Source organism: Mya arenaria, chromosome 6, assembly GCF_026914265.1.
Source record: "Mya arenaria isolate MELC-2E11 chromosome 6, ASM2691426v1".
NCBI lineage: Eukaryota > Metazoa > Mollusca > Bivalvia > Myida > Myidae > Mya > Mya arenaria.
In genome coordinates, this window is record NC_069127.1 from 43616755 (window position 1) to 43634541 (window position 17787).

The following is a 17787-nucleotide window of genomic DNA, read 5'->3' on the forward strand; positions in this document are numbered from 1 at the left end:
GCCCGTGAGTACTCTGGGTAAGTGAAGGTAGGTTCGTTACCTGGCTGCTTGGCGGCTTAATTATGGCAAGGTGTGTAGGCTGGAAGACTCACCGGGGAATCTTCTAGCATCTAGAGTGCTGCCAGAGGTCCTGTGTTCTTGCTATTGTTACGAGAGGTTTCAGATCTTGTCTGTCGTCTTCAGCTAGTGAGTCCCAGTGCTAGTGGTCGGAGTTTGTCTTGGATATTTTATAACTTACTTTTTGGTATGTACTGTATATTAGTAATTAAACAGTTTCATCAATTTATCACTTCATGTTATTACAGATAAGTAGTGTATAGTCATCTTGGTGCACAAATTAACATGAAACTTTGTAAATTATTTTAGTCTTGCGATGGTCATGATTTTAAACTTTGACAGTTGTTTTTTGCTTGCTGTATTTCATAAATGGAAGCTTTGTTACAAGATAAACTTAACACATTTTCTACCATTTACAATGTGTACTGACTCATTTTTTAAAAATATCCTTCTTTATAATTTTCATGCAAACTCAAAAAATTCTTCACCCTTATTATTCCTGCAACACCATAATATTTTGAAATCATAAGCATGAAATATAAACAGATGGACAACTTCATTATGAACTATTTCTATTTTGGGAGTAACACCAATAAGTAAAATCAATATAAATTTGCTATTAATCAATTGATATTTTGAAAACTGCAAAATAATAAAATAAAAAATTTGAACCAAAAATAACAAAACAAATAATGATATGTAGCTGAATGGACCGAACAATACATTAGATCACTCACTCTGATAACAGGATTCACACATTTATGTTCAATGATCAAATTCCAAATAAAGCTTTCATTCAAGGAAATATTAATGTTTCATAATTCTGTTTTAGCTCACCTGAGCACGAAGCTATTGTCTGTCAGCAACATTTGCTTCAACCAATATTTTCTTCCATACAGCTTGGTCGATTTTCACCAAATTTCACAGCAATGATCCTTGAGTGATTCTTTTTCACATTTGTTCAAAGAAATATTTTCCATTTAGAATTCTAGTTGCCATGGCAACTTAAAGGGAAAACTGAAAGAAAAACTTTTTTTCCAAAATAACAAGGCCCAGAGCTTAGATATTTTTATGTTGCATTATCCTAATTGGTCCTCTTCCAAGATTGTACAAATACATTTGTCTAACACCCTGGGAGTCATTTGGTTTACTTTCGTTGACTTAAATTATATCAGGAAGATATTTAAATAAAATATTCTCATCAACAAGAAGTCCTAAGAGGTTAGATATTTGGGATGTAGCATTGAAGAGGTTGGTAAAGGACCACTTAAAGGTCAGCTGCCTCAGAACAGGTGTGTTATTAACAAATGGTGGGGATTAAACTAGTTTTAAAAGAACAGGGTGCATTTTTTTTAAAGTTTATGGTTCAGGTATAAGCATTTTTCAAGGCACAGAGTCAGAAAATAGCACATTTACAGTAAGTCTTTTTTAATTATTAAGGTTTTATAAAGTATGTTCATTAACTATTACTACAACTGTATTTCACAAAATAGAAAGAGTTATCATCATTTCTTAACTTAAAAACACTTTCCTTTAAACTTAGTCTCAAAAGTTCCTTAAAAGGAATCCAAAAGCTCAGGAAATACAAAATATCCAGACAAACTATATCATTTCAACTGTGGACCATTGACAATTTAACCAACAATTACAGCACAGCATGTAGAATGTCTGATCAATATTGAATAAAAAACTGGAATATTTTGAAAAACACTGCCAATCCCATGTAAAACAATGATTTCAACCATTAATATGTTGTTATTTTTAAGATAAATGAAGCGCTAAGTGAATACCTGTTCACACACATTGCTCAATTTCACTTCAATGTATTATCTTGTTACATCACTGTTGTGTTATCTTTCTTCCCAGCAGCAAACTTATATGTAACCTCAATTTATTGCTTTTTAATTTGATAGAAAACTTGTTTGATTGCTAAATGTTACCTTCACCGTTGACATTTCTGAATAAATTCACATAATTGTTGTCAAAGGTTGTGTAATGATGATAAAACTGACAAGTCTGAAAGTAGATTGGTTTATCATTTTAATCTTTAAATGTTTCATTAATATTATTTTTGCAGAAGAAAGGGAGGGCAATATCCTGCCCTAGAATATTTGTTTAACTCATCATCAGTTAAAAAGTAAGTGTATTGATAAATGCATGTACATAGCGAACATCTGAAACCAATTTTCCACCCAAAAATCTTCTAATATTGCTCCATTTGTATGGACTTTTATTGTTTTGTAACTTAAAATATCATATGTTGTATAGTGCAAATATGATGACATAACAGTTTCTGAGGAAATGAAGATTAAAAGAGTATATGTACATAACATTATTCTAACATCTGGAGCTTATGTGTTATAGGAATAGGCAAAGTATTTCAGTATATCACAACAAAATATTATTATTTTAGTATGGTCTAATGACTATGTATCGGTTAAATTGTTTATTTGGAGGTCTTTATTATGAAAATGACTACTCACACAACTTAATTAATGCTAATCTTAAATGACCAGAACTTATCTGAAATTCTTGCTTTACATATAGCCCTTGGCACTAGTCCTACTGAGTTTGTAAAACAGATATCTTTTTCTTCAGATAACTTCATGCCAAAAATGCTTCCTTGTTATTCTACAGAACAGTGAAAGTTTTGGAATAACTTTCAGACAAGCTTGCACTCAGGTTGGCTGCTAAATGTAAGAAATTGCGTGTCAGCTGGAATTGTATTTTGTTGAGTCAGTAAATCTGTTAATGGTCAAGGTCATAAGACAAACAAATTTCAAGGCAGGGACCTTGCTTGAGATAACGGCTAGGCCAGGACCTGTCTTGGCAAGGGCTAGGCAAGGACCTGTCTTGGCAAGGGCTAGGAAGGGACCTGTCATGACAGTGTAGGAAGGAACTTGTCTTGGCTAGGGCTAGGAAGGGACCTGCCTTGGCTAGGGCTAGGAAGGAACATCTCTTGGCTAGGGCTAGGTAGGGACCTGTCTTGGCTAGGGCTAGGAAGGGACCTGTCTTGGCTAGGGCTAGGAAGGGACCTGTTTGACTAGGGCTAGGAAGGGACCTGCCTTGGCTAGGGCTAGGAAGGAACATGTCTTGGCTAGGGCTAGGAAGGTACCTGTCTTGGCTAGGGCTAGGTAGGGACCTGTCTTGGCAAAGGCTAGGAAGGGACCTGTCTTGGCTAGGGCTAGGAAGGTACCTGTCTTGGCTAGGGCTAGGTAGGGACCTGTCTTGGCTAGGGCTAGGAAGGGACCTGTCTTGGCTAGGGCTAGGAAGGGACCTGTTTGACTAGGGCTAGGAAGGGACCTGCCTTGGCTAGGGCTAGGAAGGAACATGTCTTGGCTAGGGCTAGGAAGGTACCTGTCTTGGCTAGGGCTAGGTAGGGACCTGTCTTGGCAAAGGCTAGGAAGGGACCTGTCTTGGCTAGGGCTAGGAAGGGACATGTCTTGGCTAGGGCTAGGAAGGGACCTGTCTTAGCAAGGGCTAGGTAGGGACCTGTCTTGGCAAGGGCTAGGAAGGAACATGTCTTGGCTAGGGCTAGGAAGGGACATGTCTCGGCAAGGGCTAGGAAGGGACATGTCTTGGCTAGGGCTTATAGGAAGGGACATGTCTTGGCTAGGGCTAGGAAGGGACCTGTCTTGGCAATGTCTAGGAAGAACTTGTCTTGGCAAGGGCTAGGAAGGGACATGTCTTGGCTAGGGCTAGGAAGGGACCTGTCTTGGCAAGGGCTAAGTAGGAACCTGTCTTGGCAAGGGTAGGAAGGGACCTGTCTTGGTAAGGGCTAGGTAGGGACCTGTCTTGGCAAGGGCTAGGAAGGGACCTGTCTTGGCAAGGGCTAGGTAGACCCTGGCAAGGGCCAGAAAGAGAACTGTCTTGGTTAGGTTTAAGAAGGGACCTTGCTAGTGCTAGGGAGGAGCCTGTCTTGGCTAGGGTTAGGAAGGGACCTTATAATCATGGCTAGTCAAGGTCCTTCCTTGACGAAGGCTAGGAAGGGACCTGTCTTGGCTAGGGTTAGGAAGGGACCTTATAGTCATGGCTAGTCAAGGTCCTTCCTTGACAACGGCTAGGAAGGGACAGGTCTTGGCTAGGGTTAGGAAGGGACCTATCATGGCTAGGCAAGGGCCAGTCTTGATGATGACTTGGAAAGGACCTGTCTTGGCTTGGGCTAGGAAGGGACCTGTCTTGGCTAGGGTTAGGCAGTGAAATGTTTTTTGGTAAGGACTTTGCGTGGACCTGTTATAATTGAATTAAGAGTATGTTGCTCATCAGCAATTGTTGACAATCTATGTCAGATTTTTTTTTTCCATATTAAGATGTCAATGCAGCTTGTAATTAATTCATACTACAAAAGTTTAAACATTTTATTTATGGTTCATTTCGAATATCTTCTCATTGATTGAAATGGCTTTTACATTATTTCTTATGATCAATTATGATTTTGACCAATTTTTAAAAGGGCTATTTTTGAAGGTCAATGTCACATTTCTGTTCACTTGTACTGCTAGTGAGTCATTTAGAGTTCTATAACAGGACACTTGCAGTTATAACAAATCCTCTCACTTTCTGGCATAACTTTGTCAAAAGACCATAAAGCATTAAATTGACCTGTTTTCAAGAATGGACATTAATTTTGTTCAGATTAATGCTTTTCTTGGAGTTAATCCACTTTCAGTTCTTCATAATAGCTAGCTGGAATATATAATGTGTCAGAGTGGCTCTATAATTGATCATCTTAGTGTGATGAAACTGTGCATACAGTTATTTGGCACCATAACTTTGTGCTTTTAAGGAGTCTTCAATTTTAATCACCATAAATGCCAGACAAGCAGACATTGTGTACAGTGTTGGAGAAATCGATTACCAGGGACCCGTTGACTGTCCATTCCATAAACCATAAAAAAATACATCTAGATGCTAGCTGTTTTGCTGAAATATGTACAAACCTTAGAACACTGCTTCAATATATATGTAAATATTTTTTATATTTATGTAATCCAAGTGGTCTTAACCAAAGATAGAGCTTGTTTAACTTTTTCTGTTTGAAATAAGCAAAGTGGAGGTATATTTTAAGTCTTGCTGTTTTCATTGACTAGGCATGCAAAACCTTAATGTTTGCTCTACCTAAAAAACATTTCGAGATATTTATAAGTGTTACCATTGACAAAGTGCACATATGCCACATAACTCTGGTTTTGACAACTGTTATATTATGTCCCTTGATTAACTGATGGCAAGTGGTGGCATCTGGTACATAGTGTGCTATTCCTTCTTCAGAAAATTATTCTGTGCTGCAACTCTTAAAATTATTAGAACTTGTTATCAGTTTGCTGTTATCTGTGGATTTGAATATTTATTTGTGGAAATGTTTGTCATTTAATGTTTTGAGTGGCATTTAATGCCAGTAAAAGAGTTTCATTCATATGGAAGATAATGACTGTGAAGCAGCATGCTATCCGGCCTAAGAGACTCCCCAATCAATATGGCTCGCCATTCTCTTAGCTTCATGCATCTAAATAGTATTGGACATGCCATCTTTTCCAAATTTGTTCATCTAATATTTTGTTAGTGTGTTGATTGTGGAATATTGATATAGGGAAAGATAGCGATGTCTAAATGATGCTGGTGACATAGGGCAGGTATGTGGGGTGTAGGCGTTTGTACAAGGCATGAAAGCTGGGCTTGTTAAACAGCGAATGTTTCAGATAGATCAGTTTGACATTCTCTCATATGCTCTTACAGGAAGGTAAATGTCTGAAATAAAAATGAAATAAATAGAAAGTAAATATCAAGAGTTAATTCCCTTTTAATTGTTTCATCTTTAGATAGTTCACTTCTGATCAAATTACCTCCCTTGGTTCTATGTTTTTGAGGCTTGTCGACTATCTTGCTGACTACGAACATCAATAACCAAATATAATGTCTGTCACTCTACCATTTATTGCCAATCAATAAATATTCAATAAAATTAATGTCTACAGCATCCTAAGACCTGGACAAATTGTTTCTAGACTTATTGCTCAGAATATTGAATAGCTGAGATGTTTTCCATAAAAGGGAATATTGAAAAACTCTTAGAACCAAATAAAATATAGGGTCAAAAAGTGATTAAATACACTGTAATTTGCTTGATTGGTTATGAATATATCAAAATTATGTAAGTATAGTTCAAGATCTTAGTTATATCACCACAGTGGTCATTTTGGGATTATGAAACTGCATCTGAATTTAATTCAACATAACATTCTGGTCAAGGAAAAATGTTTCTGGAAAAATGAGAATATGTTTGATCCAATGATAGAGATGAGAGTTTGGCTGTGCACCAGTGATGGAAGACAATCTGTTGACATAAAGCCAGACTGGCATGTTACCCACTTTATAATGGCATTCTTGTAGAAGCTTCGTAATTAGTCAGAACAACTTGTTGACAGGCAAAAAAGAAATTGTTTGCTGAAAAAAGTGGTCTGGTGTATTGATCAGCACAATGAAGGTGCAATGGGGCTTGTCTCGCTCATGAGAACAGCCTTGTCTCCTAATTGCCACTTCTACTCAATTAAGTTGTGTAATAGACAGAAGTTTGTTTTGTAAAAAGTTGTTCTAAATCCAGCATTGTAGTGAAGTTTAATACTTACCAATTCCTTGTCTTTTCCACAACAAACATAACTTATCAATATCACATTATAATTACAAGTGGCTCTTTAATTTATTTTGCATTTTCTTACTTTATAAAAAATGCATATATGATCTTCACCATAAAATTATAAGTAAATATTACAACCAGAGCTTCTAAAGGTTCCCCCCCCCCAAAAAAAAAAGACCAGTTCAAAAGTCCGATTATATAGAAATGTCACACATTTTCGCGATGTGTATTCTGTCAATATTTTTTCGCGATGTGTATTCTGTCAATATTTTTTTGCGATGTGGCAATTCGTAAGAGGGCTCTAGAAGTATCATAGCCAAATTAGATAGTAATTGATACAAACTTAATTTCAAAAGAGATTCTCATAGATTTCTGTGGAGTTTTTAACAAGAAACGCTGCGATCATAAATAACTGCGGCCAATGAAAAAAAAGTGCAACAGCATTATGATTTATTTGCTTAATGCTACAACAGAGGGTCAACATTCCACTGATAATCTTAAATAATCATATTTATATCAAGATTTAACGTTATATTCGGGGCATCTAGCTATAACATTGATATTGACAATGAATTTTTCATAACAGTGTATTAAAATGACGTAAGCGACGCACTCAGCTTTCAGTCTCTGTAGTTAATCAAGCGTGTCGCTGTCGATATCCTATAGAACATGGTTAGTTAATTCGGAATTTTAATGGTTTCCTGGATTAACAATGATTATTGTATTTGATTGACAACATAGCAGATTGCTATGTGAAAATATGGACCGATTTAACACCTAAGCAGGATAGCTGCAAGCGCATTATTTCTTTGTGTCTTCTGCAACCTAATGCTACACGTGATTGGATTGATTGAGAGGGTCTGCTAATTAACAGATATTGAGTGTTCAGCCTAGCGGAAAAAGCAGCTGGTCTGATGGTAGCTAGGACACTTTTATTGGGGGTAATTTTGAAGGTGTGAATGACCCAAGAATGTTTGTCTATTACAATTTCTACAATATTTACTGACTTAGAAGATTGGGACCGAAATTATAAAAAATGAGAAAATTTCAGGCCGATTTTTTCGACACTTTTTGAAACTGAAATCGGTTTGGCTTGGTGAAAATCGGTCCAGACTGGCTAATTGCCGGTTTTTAGAAGTCCTGATTACAACATTACATTGTATGCAAAAGATTAACAAACTTTGCATGACATATTTTCAGTTGATATTTTCGTCGGAGTACACGAAGGCGATGGATCAGAACTACCACAAGGATCACCTGGCCTGCAAGAACTGTGACAAGAAGCTGATAGCGTGTCGCTACATTCTGAAGGAGGAACACCCTCACTGCATACCTTGCTACCAGGAACTGTTCGCCCACAACTGTGAGGAGTGCAAGAAACCCATCGGCCCAGATTACAAGGTGAGAAACCAGTCTAAACTAGGTGAGAAACCATTCTTTACAATGTTGGCAACCAATTTTTATTATTAGTTTGGTAACCAGTCTTTATAAGGTTTCTTTATTAGGTTTGGAAACCAGTTTTTATTAGGTTTGGAAACCAGTTTTAACCTTGTCAGAAAATGTGGATCTTGACTATGTTTGAGGTATCTGAGGGTACTAGATTTAACTCGGGTTACTCAAAATGGAAAATTATATGGTCTTTAGAAACCAGTCTTTGACTGTCAGACATCACTGTGTGAAATTGGTAAGATTTTTGTGTACCCTTTATTTTTGAGGCTTTGGTTGTCCGGTATGATTCCTGACAAGTTGAAGAGTTATACGAGGTTTGAATCATAGCTTGGGCAAGTTGAAGAGTTATACGAGGTTTGAATCATAGCTTGGGCAAGTTGAAGAGTTATACGAGGTTTGAATCATAGCTTGGGCAAGTTGAAGAGTTATACGAGGTTTGAATCATAGCTTGGGCAAGTTGAAGAGTTATACGAGGTTTGAATCATAGCTTGGGCAAGTTGAAGAGTTATACGAGGTTTGAATCATAGCTTGGGCAAGTTGAAGAGTTATACGAGGTTTGAATCATAGCTTGGGCAAGTTGAAGAGTTATACGAGGTTTGAATCATAGCTTGGGCAAGTTGAAGAGTTATACAAGGTTTGAATCATAGCTTGGGCATTAAGTTAAGGATTGGGTTTGTGGCTATCAAACCAAGTAACCTCTAACACACTTTCTGATATTTCAACAGGTAAATGTGGACATTTACGATTGTTTTGTACATGATTTGCTATGTGAATTAAAGGTAAACTCATGTTCTCACCAAGCCAATTTCTTTGGAAACAAATTGATGGTTGAATGCAAAACTAGACAAAATGAAAGAGTTTACACAACAAGATGATACAGTCTGAAAATCCAACAAACTCATCTTAGAATATGCCAGGTGGGGAAATAAATATTTTGACAGAACAGCAAAACAGTCTGTCAGATGTTTAAGTGCTGCTCTCTTCACAGATGAGTGAAAACCTCATGCAAGAGGAGAAGAATTAAAAACTTGTAAAATGTGCTGTGTACATTAAGAAAATATCCTCAACATGACTCATTCAATTTATCTTTGAACTGTATTTCATAGGTCACACATTGTAGGCTAGGTATTGGACATGGCGTTCACATTGGTGCCACTACCAAAAAGTCGGGTATAAGGAAAAAACAGTTGACGTCATCAGAATCTGTTGTTCTATAAGAAAATGTGTGTAAGTGCTCTGTTTAGCATAACCCATTGTGTTATCTGGTAATTAATCAGACCATAATGGCATGCTGCTCAAACTGTTCTGATGTTTTACATCTGTAGATGCTCCTATATTGATGCTGGTAATGATCTTCTATAATAAAGCCACATAGCTTATCAGAGCAATGTCCTCAAACTGATTTCCTTCAGAATTTTTGTATTTTGAACAGCTGTGTCTTGCTTTGTATAATTATCTTGTTTCTGTTCATATTGTTTTGGTCATCAATATTTGGTGAGATAATAAAGAGTAAGAAAAACAGTAATTTACTAAACAGTTTGTGAATGATTCTTTGTATTTTAGCAACACAATAATTAATTATACAATCATCACCCTATCTTTAAATGTCTTAATTTTAGATGTTCTCTTCTCAATTACTTCCAGCACATTCCACAATTTCAATAGTTCTCCACTTCATTGCTATTGAATTGATATTAAAATGGAATTTGAAATAAATTGCTTATTCAGGAGAATGTCTAGAAACATTGTCTAGAAACAATTTGAACATGTGTTCTCCATGTCAGGCCTGGAAGATTTCCTGAAACTTTCACTGTAGATTCATGAATAATGCTGACTGTTGCATGGAATGCTACCTTCCTCATTCCACCAATATTTGTAGCATTGTTCACCTAGTTATGTAGGTGTGTTTTAAACCATTATTGGCCATACAATGCTGTCTTACAATTAGTATAAAGTTATATAAGTTATGTTGCAATTATCTCTTTATTTCTGTTTTCCAGCAAAGAATTTATTCATATAATATTATACTGAGGTTTGTTACAACATCTTGATTAAATAAAGCAAAAGCTATAGTAAGTAGTTGTTCAATCTCAATTTCAATTCATTCATTCATTTTTATGTAACTTGATGTAATGCATTGTCTGTGAAAGTTTGAAATACTGTAGGTGTTATAATTTTATGAGAAAAAAAACATTCGAGAAGATAAAACACACAAGAATCTAGTATGAAGTTATAGTTGTGTAGTATCATGCTGAAATCCAATGCATTGTTTGGATTATTAATGTAATTGTTGAAACCTATATTCTGGTTATCATTGCAAGATAGGATCAGCAGATATAGAGTTGAAAGTGATTGGTAATCATCTCCCCAGATAGACCTTGTGTTTTGCTGGATGTGATGGTTTACCCCATGTAGATGGAAGATTGTGATAGAACATGTTATCTTGATGTTCACAGCTTGTTCAAATATTCCATCTGGAAATTGGCCTGGTGTTTTCCACATTAGAATGATAACAAGTAGGTGGTTGGGTGGTTTGTCTATATTTGATCAATGCATATGATAATACATGGCCTTCAGTAATGTTTTAAAACTTGATGCCAGTTCATCGATAACTGCAGTTTGGGTAATCGTATCAGTTTGTTACTTAGAGCCACATTATTCATCCATACTGGAGAGAACAGGAACCAGACTGACCATGGAATGCTTTAAGAATCTGAAAACATTCAGATTTTGATGAAGAATAACGCTTAATTGCAATTTGACCAATGTGGGTTGCTTTTAAGTCAACAGATGTGTCTTTAAGATTATTAATATGTACCAAAAATCCCTGTCTTGAGCCTAATTTTTGTCTAATTGAAGTTGAATCATATTCTTTTGTTAAGGAGAATGTCACTGCATTTGTTGAGGACAATGTCACAGCACTTGTTGAGGACAATGACACTGCATTTGTTGAGGACAATGTCACTGCATTTGTTGAGGACAATGTCACAGCACTTGTTGAGGACAATGTCACAGCACTTGTTGAGGACAATGTCACAGCACTTGTTGAGGACAATGACACTGCATTTGTTAAGGACAATGTCACAGGACTTGTTGGTGACAATGTCACTCCACTTGTTACAGGGATAATACTATGTCAGATTTTCAATGAGAGAAATGCTCCCATTTGTCCAAAATTGGTTAGAGAATTCAGTGAAATTTTTATAATACATGAATAACTCAGTGATAAAACAATGTATACCATATTATATTCTTTATTCATGAATATCAATATATTTACAAATTTACAATATATAGATATATAGATATAATATATACACTTGCTGATTAGAAGGAAACACTTTTTAACAGTTCAGACATCATGAACATTCATACTCATCATACTGGAGCAAAAAAAAGGATTTAGCCATTTTTGCTGAAAGGTGCATTGACTTTTTTTGGGGAGATGTAGGCTTTCCATTGTTGTTTTTCATCTGAAGTTGTTATTTTATTTTGGTCCAGAGGCTTGTTTTTTTTAAGAAATGCAAACAACGTTTTTTGATTTGACATTTTGATGCTTCCGATATTGTAGACGCCTTTAAAATGCAGTGGTAACCCGCGTAAACAAAATTATTCTGGGTCGCAAAAACGCTTGAAAACAAGTGCGTGGACGATATCAATCAAAACATTCGATAAGACAAATGCATTTAATGTAGGGGAGGCAATTTGTCAGTAATTCATTTAATATAAACAAGAAGCCATCGGCGACTACAATGCATTATTTTGTAAAACAACTAAGGGAAAAGGCACAAAATACACAAACTGCGATCATGTGTGAGAATATCTCGTGTTTACATGATTTGGATGCGATTTGAGCTATTTTTATGCGAGAAATCGCGAAAATCGCCAACTCGAATGATCCCAGTTGTTAGGGACAATGTCACTGCACTTGTTGAGGACAATGTCACAGCACTTCTTGAGGAAAATGTCACACAGCGCTTGTTGGAGACAATGTCACTACACTTGTTGAGGACAAGTCACACAGCACTTGTATTGTCTTGTTGAGGACAATGTCACAGCACTTGTATTGTCTTGTTGAGGACAATGTCACAGCACTTGTTGAGGACACTGTCACAGCACTTGTTGAGGACAATGTCACAGCACTTGTATTGTCTTGTTGAGGACAATGTCACAGCACTTGTTGAGGACACTGTCACAGCACTTGTTGAGGACAATGTCACAGCACTTGTTGAGGACACTGTCACAGCACTTATAGTGTCTTGTTGGGGACAATGTCACAGCACTTGTTGAGGACACTGTCACAGCACTTGTTGAGGACACTGTCACACAGCACATGTTGAGGACAATGTCACAGCACTTGTTGAGGACACTGTCACAGCACTTGTTGAGGACACTGTCACACAGCACTTGTTGAGGACAATGTCACAGCACTTGTTGAGGACACTGTCACAGCACTTGTGTTGTCTTGTTGAGGACACTGTCACACAGCACTTGTATTGTCTTGTTGAGGACACTGTCACAGCACTTGTTGAGGACACTGTCACAGCACTTGTATTGTCTTGTTGAGGACACTGTCACACAGCACTTGTATTGTCATGTTGAGGACAATGTCACAGCACTTGTTGAGGACACTGTCACAGCACTTGTATTGTCTTGTTGAGGACACTGTCACAACACTTGTATTGTCTTGTTGAGGACACTGTCACAGCACTTGTTGAGGACACTATCACACAGCACTTGTATTGTCTGTTTGATGACACAGTCACACAGCACTTGTATTGTCTTGTTGAGGACACTGTCACAGATTGTGTTGAGGACACTGTCACACCGCACTTGTATTGTCTTGTTGAGGACTCTGTCACAACACTTATATTGTCTTGTTGAGGACACTGTCACACAGCACTTGTATTGTCTTGTTGAGGACACTGTCACAACACTTACATTTTCTTTTTGAGGACACTGTCACAGCACTTGTTTTGTCTTGTTGAGGACAATGTCATAGCACTTGTATTGTCTTGTTGAGGACACTGCATTCACAGCACTTGTATTGTCTTGTTGAAGATACTGTCACAGCACTTGTATTGTCTTGTGGAGGACACTGTCACACAGCACTTGTATTGTCTTGTTGAGGACAATGTCACAACACTTATATTGTCTTGTGGAGGACACTGTCACAGCACTTGTATTGTCTTGTTGAGGACACTGTCACAGCACTTATATTGTCCTATTGAGGACACTGTCACACAGCACTTGTATTGTCCTATTGAGGACAATGTCACAACACTTATATTGTCCTATTGAGGACACTGTCACGGCACTTGTATTGTCCTATTGAGGACAATGTCACAACACTTATATTGTCCTATTGAGGACACTGTCACAGCACTTATATTGTCCTATTGAGGACACTGTCACACAGCACTTGTATTGTCCTATTGAGGACACTGTCACACAGCACTTATATTGTCCTATTGAGGACAATGTCACAACACTTATATTGTCTTGTGGAGGACACTGTCACAGCACTTGTATTGTCTTGTTGAGGACACTGTCACAGCACTTGTATTGTCTTGTTGAGGACACTGTCACACAGCACTTGTATTGTCGTGTTGAGGACACTGTCACAGCACTTGTATTGTCTTGTGGTGGACAATGTCCCAGCACTTGTATTGTCTTGTTGAGGACACTGTCACAGCACTTGTATTGTCTTGTTGAGGACACTGTCACAGCACTTATATTGTCCTGTTGAGGACACTGTCACACAGCACTTGTATTGTCTTGTTGAGGACAATGTCACAGCACTTGTATTGTCTTGTTGAGGACAATGTCACAGCACTTGTATTGTCTTGTGGAGGACAATGTCACAGCACTTGTATTGTCTTGTTGAGGACACTGTCACAGCACTTGTATTGTCTTGATGAGGACACTGTCACAGCACTTGTAATGTCTTGTTGAGGACAATGTCACAGCACTTGTATTGTCTTGTTGAGGACAATGTCACAGCACTTGTATTGTCTTGTTGAGGACAATGTCACAGCACTTGTATTGTCTTGTTGAGGACAATGTCACAGCACTTGTCTTGTCTTGTTGAGGACAATGTCACAGCACTTGTATTGTCTTGTTGAGGACAATGTCACAGCACTTGTATTGTATTGTTGAGGACAATGTCACAGCACTTGTATTGTCTTGTTGAGGACAATGTCACAGCACTTGTATTGTCTTGTGGAGGACAATGTCACAGCACTTGTATTGTCTTGTTGGGGACAATGTCACAGCACTTGTATTGTCTTGTTGAGGACAATGTCACAGCACTTGTATTGTCTTGTTGAGGACACTGTCACACAGCACTTATATTGTCCTGTTGAGGACACTGTCACACAGCACTTGTATTGTCTTGTGGAGGACAATGTCACAGCACTTGTATTGTCTTGTTGAGGACAATGTCACAGCACTTGTATTGTCTTGTTGAGGACAATGTCACAGCACTTGTATTGTCTTGTTGAGGACAATGTCACAGCACTTGTATTGTCTTGTTGAGGACAATGTCACAGCACTTGTATTGTCTTGTTGAGGACACTGTCACAGCACTTGTATTGTCTTGTTGAGGACAATGTCACAGCACTTGTATTGTCGTGTTGAGGACACTGTCACAGCACTTGTATTGTCTTGCATTTCACATTGCTTGTATTATATTGTTGAGGAAAAAGTCACGGTACTTAAATTGTTGTCTTGGTGAGGGTTATTTCGCAGGGCTTGTATTATCTTCTTGATAGGGCTTTGTCACAAGGCTTCGTCATGCACATTTTGTAAGGAAAAATATTTGAGCCAAACAAATTTCTCACCATTTTATGCAGCACAAAATTGCAAAACCAGCGCCTAAATTAATTGTCATCATATTGTAATGTTGCAATGTGATTATTCCAAAACATGAATTAGCCCATTCAAGCAGCAAATTAATAATTCAGTAAAAAAAATCCACAGAGACCATATGATATGTCTGCAGGCATTCACTTTCTATATAGAGTCTGTCTGGATTGGATTCAGGCCTGCGGGTGTTGGTAGAGTCACCTTGATGGGAATTTTAGATTATGTTTGCAGAAGCAGACTGTGTTCATGATAATGGCTGGTGCCTCCTGCCCGGAATCAATTCATCACTGCACATTCTGGTTTTAATTAACACCCTGTTCTCTGAGTTTCCTATCAATCTGTTGCATTTGTTTGTGCATGAAGTACTTGATGTTACAGTTATCATCCTTACAGTTATTGATTTCATGCCATCTTGACAGGTCTGTAATTATTTCTGACTATGCTTATTCATATAATGTTTGCTTGTGTACACTTTATCCAGCATGTGATTACTGGGCATACCAACAAGGTATGTTTCTTGTCAAGTAAAGACCAGTGAACTTTCAACACACATGCTTTTTTGAAAAGTCAAACTTTTGATAGAAAGATATCTGGAACAATGCTGAACATGCTCAGCAAATGTGCATGTAGGCACTGCATATATCACTACAACAGATTCAAATTCCCTGATATAAGTTTTGTGGATTTAATTTTATTGTGAAAAAAAACCAGACAATGTATCCATTGTGCTTATGTTACCAAAATGATTGAGTTGTCAATTCAAACAAGACCAAAGACAATCAACTGCAATGTTAAACCATTCTGACCATGTTTTCAACACTTACAAAATACATCATCTTACTGAGGCAAACTTCATTTCTTGTACATAGATTAATACCTGACAATATTTGTGTACCCACTCTCACATGATAATCCAGCCCAATGTTTCCATATGTTCTTCCCATCAGTTCTACCTGGGCACATTCTCAAGACAGTTGTCTGTCAGTCACCTTTTTCCATACAAACCAATCATCGTTGAACATGATGAATTGCTTGCAAATGTCATGTACTCTTTAATATGGTCAGTCCCTGACTTTTAACTTCATGTGTAACCCTCTGTTATTGTCTATTATGTTTCTATATGTATGCCATGGAATGACATGTCAGTTGTATTTCTATAGGTATGCCATGGATGATTTGTCAGTTGTATTTCTATAGGTATGCCATGGATGATTTGTCAGTTGTATTTCTATAGGTATGCCATGGAATGACATGTCAGTTGTATTTCTATAGGTATGCCATGGAATGACATGTCAGTTGTATTTCTATAGGTATGCCATGGAATGACATGTCAGTTGTATTTCTATAGGTATGACATGGAATGACATGTCAGTTGTATTTATATAGGTATGACATGGAATGACATATCAGTTGTATTTCTATAGGTATGCCATGGAATGACTTTTCAGTTGTATTTCGATATGTATGCCATGGATGATTTGTCTGTTGTATTCCTATAGGTCTGCCATGGAATGACTTGTCAGTTGTATTTCTATAGGTATGCCATGGATGATTTGTCTGTTGTATTTATATAGGTATGCCATGGATGATTTGTCAGTTGTATTTCTATAGGTATGCCATGGATGACATGTCAGTTGTATTTCTATAGGTATGCCATGGATGACTTGTCAGTTGTATTTCTATAGGTATGCCATGGATGACATGTCAGTTGTATTTCTATAGGTATGCCATGGATGACTTGTCAGTTGTATTTCTATAGGTATGACATGGAATGACATATCAGTTGTATTTCTATAGGTATGCCATGAAATGACTTTTCAGTTGTATTTCTATATGTATGCCATGGATGATTTGTCTGTTGTATTCCTATAGGTCTGCCATGGAATGACTTGTCAGTTGTATTTCTATAGGTATGTCATGGATGATTTGTCAGTTGTATTTCTATAGGTATGCCATGGATGATTTGTCAGTTGTAATTCTATAGGTAATATGCCATGGATGATTTGTCAGTTGTATTTCTAAAGGTATGCCATGGATGATTTGTCAGTTGTATTTCTAAAGGTATGCCATGGATGATGTGTCTGTTGTATTTCTATAGGTATGCCATGGATGACTTGTCAGTTGTATTTCTATAGGTATGACATGGAATGACATATCAGTTGTATTTCTATAGGTATGCCATGAAATGACTTTTCAGTTGTATTTCTATAGGTATGACATGGAATGACATATCAGTTGTATTTCTATAGGTATGCCATGAAATGACTTTTCAGTTGTATTTCTATATGTATGCCATGGATGATTTGTCTGTTGTATTCCTATAGGTCTGCCATGGAATGACTTGTCAGTTGTATTTATATAGGTATGCCATGGATGATTTGTCAGTTGTATTTCTATAGGTATGACATGGAATGACATATCAGTTGTATTTCTATAGGTATGCCATGAAATGACTTTTCAGTTGTATTTCTATATGTATGCCATGGATGATTTGTCTGTTGTATTCCTATAGGTCTGCCATGGAATGACTTGTCAGTTGTATTTATATAGGTATGCCATGGATGATTTGTCTGTTGTATTCCTATAGGTCTGCCATGGAATGACTTGTCAGTTGTATTTATATAGGTATGCCATGGATGATTTGTCAGTTGTATTTCTATAGGTATGCCATGGATGATTTGTCAGTTGTAATTCTATAGGTTATATGCCATGGATGATTTGTCAGTTGTATTTCTATAGGTATGCCATGGATGAGTTGTCTGTTGTATTTCTATAGGTAT

The 17787-nt window shown here is 37.2% G+C and overlaps 1 protein-coding gene across 5 annotated transcripts in view; it reads left to right on the forward strand.

The window, feature by feature from the left end:
* Positions 1–17787, forward strand: part of LOC128238264 (four and a half LIM domains protein 2-like) — a 145720-nt gene that overhangs the window by 111990 nt on the left and 15943 nt on the right. For all 5 annotated transcript variants that reach the window (XM_052953985.1, XM_052953986.1, XM_052953987.1 and 2 more), the window contains one exon: positions 7892–8092. In XM_052953985.1, coding sequence (XP_052809945.1) covers positions 7892–8092 — 201 coding nt within the window. The remainder of the gene's footprint in view (positions 1–7891; positions 8093–17787) is intronic.